The 8184-nt window shown below is 34.9% G+C and overlaps 1 protein-coding gene across 3 annotated transcripts in view; it reads right to left on the reverse strand.

Moving 5' to 3' along the window:
- The window catches only part of LOC106883440 (adenomatous polyposis coli homolog), a 188253-nt gene that overhangs the window by 14015 nt on the left and 166054 nt on the right, over window positions 1-8184 (reverse strand). For 2 of the 3 annotated variants that reach the window (XM_052967124.1, XM_014934452.2), the window contains 4 exons: window positions 7913-8067; window positions 6357-6474; window positions 4678-4935; window positions 1024-1125 (listed from right to left, as the gene is read on the reverse strand). In XM_052967124.1, the coding sequence (XP_052823084.1) occupies window positions 1024-1125; window positions 4678-4935; window positions 6357-6474; window positions 7913-8067 (633 nt within the window). The remainder of the gene's footprint in view (window positions 1-1023; window positions 1126-4677; window positions 4936-6356; window positions 6475-7912; window positions 8068-8184) is intronic. The other variant, XM_052967125.1, reaches the window with a different exon arrangement.

Below are 8184 nucleotides of genomic sequence, written 5' to 3' on the forward strand. Positions count from 1 at the left end.
CTAAATATTAAAAAGTCAATCTTCAGTATCATTAGAAATTTCAGAAAAATTAAAGCATCATTTATTTTGTCAGTTTAGTATGATATTGTCTATGAATATGATGGATAGTTCAACTGATGACTGAAACCCAATTACTTAAAACTTAGAAATTTGCATTGTGCTCCTAATAACGATATATCTAATTCAGTTATTTCAGTTGTCAATACTGCTAAAAAAATAAGTACCACTCTACCTACCTCTTCAACTACTTATACAAATGTGCTAAATAACGTTAATCCCTGCTACATCATAAGGTTTTACAAGATCGCAGTTTAAATCAAGTTTCTAAAGTGCTAAACAGATCAGACACAAATCTCTTGGATTGTATATGAATCTGTTGCAGGTAGCTTTTCTTGAGAGAGAAATTGAACTCAGATATGCAAGCCATCAAACTACACTTTCTACAGTGGCCACTGAAAATGAAATGCTTTGACAGTTAACACAATGACCTTTCATTCCAGTATTACCATACAGACTCATTCACTCATGCTCATTCATGGATGAGTTGTCAGTATTAAAGTATTAACTCTTAAAATCCTATATTGCAGATATTCATACTGGTTGCCAAATCCTAAACTGCATAAAACTGCCATTTAAATAGTGTTGTTTGGAGGATAAAAAATCAAAACTAAGCATGTTTTTGTGAGACAAAGTTTAGTTGTATTTTAGGAAAAAACTTCCTATCAAAAGACATCCTTGTTTGATTCATGCGTGTTTAGTTTTTCCATTTGATCAAGTAAATTTCTATGAAAGTTTTGCTGCATTAATTTTGGAGCAATAAAGACAGATATGAACATTTAGAAATATCAATAGACATTTTCTCAAGTTTCATAATGGTGATGAGTTATACTTTCATATTTTTAGCTATTGCTCATTTTATTATTATCCCTGATATCTTTTGGCTATTCCTTCTAAACATTACTATAGAGAAATTATCACTTCAGGAGTGAATACATAAGAAAAAAAAAATGTAAGAAACTCTACCTAAAGTACAAATTGCGTGGCGGTGTTCTTCATCAAAGGAAAGCTTCATCAGTGCTGCGATGGCTGGACCAGGGTGGTGGTCTATATCAGAAGGCCGAGAACCTGGAAAGAATAAAATCAAATGCATTTGTTACCAGATTGTTCTAAGTTGCTTCTCCACCTCCCCAATAATTAACTAACTGAAATAAAAGAAAGGTTTAATATCAAATATTACAACAGAGTGTTGAGTTGGAAGACACAGTTAAGCATAGGATTAAATACTTGGCAGTGTTCAGTTTTTCCCTCTACATTCTGATTTTGAAATCAGCCTAGATATCACTGACTTTTGCATTCATTCTTTGAAGAGATATTAGGTTGTCTGAAAAGTTCTGAGCATTTTTTAATATGTAAAGGGGGATATAAACAATTGACTTTTCAATAAATTTTATTCAATGAAATAATTTCCATTATTATTAATGACCTTTGCCTATCTATCAGGCAATTTAAATATTCCATCAGCATAAAATTTGGTAAGAGATCCCAGCCAAGTTCATGTAACTTTGTTCAGGTAGCCAAAAACACGTGGTCAGGCATTGTCTTGGAACACTGCCCCTTTCCTGTTGGCAATCTCTGGCCTTAATTCTTTGACTTTTTGGTTCAAATTAGCCAGCTGGTTTTGTGCACATAATAAATAATGCCTTTATGATTCCACCAAACACAAAGTATAGCTTTTTTGGCATGGACATTTGTCTTTGGTTGCTGTTTTGGGGGATCCTTACACAAACTCCAGGATCTTATTTGCATTACGTTTTTGCACACAATCCATTTTTCATCTCCAGTCACAAGTTGTTTCAGAAAAGGCATGCTTTCATTCTGTTCCAAAAGTATATCACAAAAGAATAAAAGAACCTGGCCTAATAATTTTTTTCTGAGAGTTTGTGAGGGACCCATACAGTATAGCAAGAAATGTATCCTAGCTTCACTAAGTGATCATGAGCCATACTTTTGGAAACTCCCAACTTCTCTAGTCATGATATTTGAGTTTTCTTTGATTTTTGCCTTCAAAACATCACCTGATTTTGAAGGCCTTCCACTGTGACTGTCATCTTCCAAGCTAACCTCTCCAGCTTCAAATTTTGCAAACCACTATCAAACAGTTGATTCACCTACAGCATCATCACCATAAACTTCACAAATGTTTTTGCAAGTCATTGCAGCATTTTCTACTTTTTTTAATAAAAGAAAAGCATTACAGCATCAATATGAAATTTTTATTTATCCATTTAAAATGTCAATAAAGGGTACCCAGAATGAAAGATAATCTATTTTTAGTCAGAAACAAAGAAGTGATACACTACCACTTCAAGCAATGCCAAAGTTTTAATTGTGTTACAAATCAGGTATGTTCAATGAAGTGTTAGGTTCTCATTAAAGGTGTCTACATCACTTGACCAATCAATCCCAAAGAAACAAACAGCTAATCTGTTTAAATACACAATAAATCCAGTAGCTTCAGAAAACTGGAACTACTTATTTGCACACTATAAGTGTAAGACAGTGAACCAAAAATGTTCAGTTAACAGAGATTATCCATGCAATTATTACTCAAAACCTTCCTCAAGGGATACTTAAAAATTTAAAAATAACTAAGGCAGATAACTCAGCGAATTGGAAATTTTGGAAGATAGAATACGATATTAAAGATCATCTATAATTTCCAAAAATTTGAATGGGTGGCATTAGAGTTATCTTCCTTGGGTATATTTCTTTTTTTAAACACTTCTCGAGGAAATATTTTATTCATCGAAGTTTTTCAATTCAGTATATCATATAGGTGAGATCCTGTCAAAGGATACTGTAGTTCCGACCTTCTGTGTACGTGTATGTGTGTCTGCGAGGGGTGGGGACTAGACAATGACAAACCACTCACATTTATTTTATTGACCTCTGAGTGACAGAAGGCAAATTTAATATCTACTCCCATCCCAACAAGCAACTTAACCTTCAATGTTGAGAACTAGATGTGGAGGCGCAATGGCCCAGTGGTTAGGGCACCGGACTCGCGGTCATAGGATCGCGGTTTCGATTATCAGACTAGGCGTTGTGAGTGTTTATTGAGCGAAAACACCTAAAGCTCCACGGTAGGGGATGGTGGCGAACCCTGCTGTACTCTTCCACCACAACTTTCTCTTACTTCCTGTTGTGCCTGTAATTCAAAGGGTCAGCCTTGTCACACTGTGTGCCATGCTGAATATCACAGGAACTACGTTAAGGGTACACGTGTCTGTGGAGTGCTCAGCCACTTGCACGTTAATTTCACGAGCAGGCTGTTCCGTTGGTCGGATCAACTGGAACCCTCGTAAGCGACGGAGTGAGAACTAGATACTGCAAACCAATATAGTTAGGTTCTTTACTCCTATTGCAAGTCCAACTAGACTAACTGACTTTTGCAATATCATCCAAATTATGCCAATATGGAAAACAGACATTAAATGATGATGGTTGGTGAATAAAGTAAATTTCAGAAACATTCTAGTATTTACCTCAAAAAATATACTTAAGGTTAAGAGAACATTAAAAAAACAAGAAGCCAGTCAGTCAGCTCAATTACCAAATAACCAACCAAATGAGGGAGCCACTACATAGTTGCTTGACTTGGCAGAAACAGTAGCTAAACTCTCCTATAAAGTAACAATTCATTTCAAATAACTAGATAATGAAACCTTACAAAACCTTAAAAAAAAAAAAAAAAAAAAAAAAAAAGAAGGATCACGGCTAGAAAGCATTGAATCAAAGGTCTGCTTGATTTCCCCAAAATAATTTGATATGTTGTGTGGTATTCTGCATCATATTTCTCCCATTTTCTTTTATTCTTTCCCTCACTGATGCTGGCAAAAGTTATATATCAAAGATACAGATGTGTGATTATATATGTCGGGTTAATGTGAGTGTCTCTAGTAATATGTAATTCAGTATAACCTGTTACTTGGTCAGGTTGTTAAGAACTCAAAAGAAGACCTGTTAAAAGTATGGGTGAGCCCAGCACAGGGTCCAAAGACTGTATACGAACAGAATACAGGGACACAAAAATACTCAAGATGGCAAACAAGTGTGCTGTAAAACCACTTTTAAGAGTAGTGATCCTTACTTCTGGTCAGAACTTCTGTCTGGAAGAAGGACACTTTTGATATAAAAGCCTGAGGATTGTTCAATTTCAGGAAGAAAAGCTGTTTTCTCTGAAAAGTGGGTGAAACTTTTGTGCATGTTTCATTGACTATAGTCAAATTCATAACAGAAACTTCATAGCATAACAAACAGAACAAATGGACCACTCAAAAGTGGCCACTGTCATTGTGTTGGTCAAAGTGTCTCAATATGGCTGTGACAATGACATGTAGCCACTTTAGTAGTTTCCTCCCTCATGAAGGCACATTGTAGGTATAGCATGGCTGAAGTAACAGTGATTTTCCAGTCATTCATGCCATTGCATCCTCTACTACCTGCTCTACTTTAAGAACTGCCATATGTACCTAAGAGGTGGTCATATTTGGTCACAAGTAGTCTTCCATCATCTATGTGTATGTTTGTGTATAATGTGGGGAGATCTATAATCAGGGGACTAGTCTTAGATTTACTCAGGGTTAAACAACAAGGACAACAACGCCGACAACTGACCTGATTTCACTTTTTTATCTTCTTCATCATCATCAGATGAAGAATCTCTGAGCTGATCACAATGTGCTCGGATTTGTTCAAGGAGTCGCAACACTCGAGCTTCTCGCCGACCTCTTTTGTCATCTGGGTGGGAGTGAACAATATTGTGCAAAGCAGCAGAGGCCCGAGCCCGTGCCGCCTTACTCCCACGTGTATTGCCCAATAAGCTGGAGTCCTTGTCACTACCGTGCAGCAGCTGGATCAGTAAGGGGAGACAACCTGAAATAAAATTGAAATAAATATTAAAGTTAGTAGAAATAATAATAATCCTTTCTACAATAGGCACAAGGTCTGGAATTTTGGGGGGAGGGGATAGTCGATTACATCAACCCCAGTACGTAACTGGTACTTATTTCGTCAACCCCAAAAGGATGGAAGGTAAAGTTGGCCTCAGCAAGACTGAGTATGATGATATCTTATGATTTCTTAATTAGAAAAGAAACAGTGTAATTATAAATGATGCTGAAGAAATGGTTAAGCATTAATTAAATAAGAAAAGTAGTTCCATCTCTGCTGTGAAGTAGTAACTGAAACTGTACATGTTTACAACCAAGTGGACTGTAGCAAATATACAAGTGGCTGAAGCTGGATGCAAGCTGAAGCTTACAATTGTGTGATCTTAAAATGAATAAATTAATGTATGTATGTATGCATGCATGCATATGATCATTATTGCGCTTCTCATGTTTGAAATCACAAGAAAATTCCAGATATAAATAATGCTTTCCTTTTCAAACTGAATGAAGAAAAACCACACACAAACATACACACATAATCTGCAGTACATAGGTGTTTCTAAAATAGTTATACCTAATATGCAATTAGCTGTGTGTAGATGAATATCTGTATGTTGTTAAATGATGGAGTCAATTACTTAACTTTTCATGACTGGAAGTATTTATTAGCCATTTTTGGCTGCAACATAAACATAAGAAAAGTTGAACTCAGCACTGTAAATTAATGCAACATTCATAAATTTTTACAGTACTGAGCAACTTTCCATGAGGAATTGTAGCTATCCAGTGGTATCTAGAGAAACAAGGTCATTTGAGCATCGTAGTCATGGATATAACACAGTGTTAATTATATGAGAGGCTGATAAATTGGTATGTTGTCTGGTATCCTACTGGTTCAAGCAGCAACACTCATGAGCTCTCACTTTTTTATGTCTGGGTAATACAAATTATAATGGTTCAGATCAGTTCTTATTTGGAGGTACTGCCTTACTAGAGAGGGAGACACGATCCTCTCAATGGGGAACATATCACATTCATATGGTCTATTTTAGTATGGTTTTTATGGCTGGATGTCATAGAACCATTTTATGTACTGTACTGGGTGTATTCTATCATGACATCAGCACTGGACAGATTATCCTGTCTCTGAAAAGAGAAACCTTAAGAGTCCTCTGAGCATAACACCCAACATGTCATATTCAGCATATTTTCAACAGCTAGATACCTTTCTTATTGTCCAGACACTTTTCAGAAAGAGCTAAAGATTAAAACACCCTGATTTTTAAAACAAACTGAAGTAAACAGACTCAATACTTATATTGACTTGTAGTTGAAAAGAAAGGCTAAATAGTTATAGGTGGATGTGTGTGTTTGTTTGAGAAACACTTAAAGAAATTCTTTTACCTGATTGCCGCATAGCAATGCAACTATCCTGAGAACTGGACATAGCAAGTAGTGTGCGACTCATGTCATCTTTATCGTGGGTACCAAGCATCGATAATAATGAGTAAACCATTTCAACCTGAAATTAGCAGAAAAAGGATTGGAAACAATTTAAAACAATGATAAGAACAACAACCAACTTAGTAATAAAATTTCTAAGATTATTTTAGAAATAAACATAAGAAAAATATACGGATATACATAGTTGTCCAGTTTTAGACCACTACCTATGCCTTAGGGAGTCATGCAATAGCATATGAGTCCATGCTGTTGCAAGCATTTGAATCAGGTCCCCTGATTTGAAGATGAACTCTTAATGTGTTGTTGCCTACTGCAGTAACCTAAGTCTGGTTTTTTCTTGCACCTCAATCCATGTCACAAGTTCCAGAAGCCCTACAAAGATTATGAGCATTGCCTTTTGCTTCTGATTAAGCTATCTATATTATTTTTTAATAGCCGAAGAGCTATACTTTTGCCTTTCATCCTTCCAGAGTCAGTAATATAAATGACCAGTCAATACTAGGATTTGCTCAGCCAAAGCTATAGTGGAAGACACTTGCTCAGGGTGCCACATAGTAAGACTGGACCCAGAACCATGTGGTTATGAAACAAACTTCTTACCACACAGCTATGCCTGTATGTACTGTTTGTCCATGTTTATTACCTATTATGCTAATAAATAATGACAGATAAGATTACTGATAAAGCAAAATTTTGTTTTTATCATTATATTCCATATCTATATTTAATATCAATTTCAGCTAGTAGTCCCTCATTTGAGAATAGTAATCAACATGTATTTATGCATAGGCAGACACATAGCTTGAAATTAATAAGATAAGGCAAATAAGTTGACATCCATACCTGTACCAAAGACATATATTACTTATGCAAATTGACGAAATAGCTCAAATAAGAGTTTAAAATTTCCACTAAAACAGTTGGCTTACTAAAAGCTTAGTTTCATGGAATATTTCAAAATAAAGACCAACTTTATTAAATATTGGCATATTTCAACTTACATCAGTAATTGAATCCAAGAAATGCAGCTGAACTTGAAAAACAATGTAACATGTAAAATCATTAAAAAAAAATTAGTAGCTTAAACCTGTTTTAATAAATGATTTGGACGTATTTTCACATTATGTGATTTTTCCACTTCAGTATTGGTTTTTAGGTGATTTAAAAAAATGTTTATGCTTTTAAATGTTTGCTGAAACTGACATAAAGTAAGATAAATTGACTGAAGTTGAGGTTAATTAGATTATATAAAAAAAGTTTAAAAAATGTAAAGTTGAAAATGATGTTATTTGAAATGATGTAAGTTGAGGCATGCCTGCACTTCCATATCTAAAAGGATTGTTTGATTTTATGTACATAAGAAATTCTGGATGTGAAATAAATAATAGCATGGAGTTGTAGTAAAAAAATAACTAAATGTCACATTAAGTGTGAGTGAATCTGAACAAATGTCATGGGTGGGTGTGTATAAATCATTGTTTGGTGACGGAATTTACCTTGGTGCCAAGTTGAGGTTGAGTTGTTTGACAGCGCGACACTGGTGGAGCAGATGCATTTGTGTTGCTGGAATCAAAACTGAATATACTAGACGTATCATTGTTGACTAGACTTTCAAGGCTGCCATCGCTTTGACTAATGGGAAAATCTAAAGCTCAAGAAGAAAATAAACAAGTAAAAATCCCACTCAAACCACAATTTGATATATTAATGCTGAAATAACAACAATAATGCATATATATATATATATATATATATATATATATATATA

The sequence above is a fragment of the Octopus bimaculoides genome, chromosome 4, assembly GCF_001194135.2.
Source record: "Octopus bimaculoides isolate UCB-OBI-ISO-001 chromosome 4, ASM119413v2, whole genome shotgun sequence".
NCBI classification, from domain to species: domain Eukaryota; kingdom Metazoa; phylum Mollusca; class Cephalopoda; order Octopoda; family Octopodidae; genus Octopus; species Octopus bimaculoides.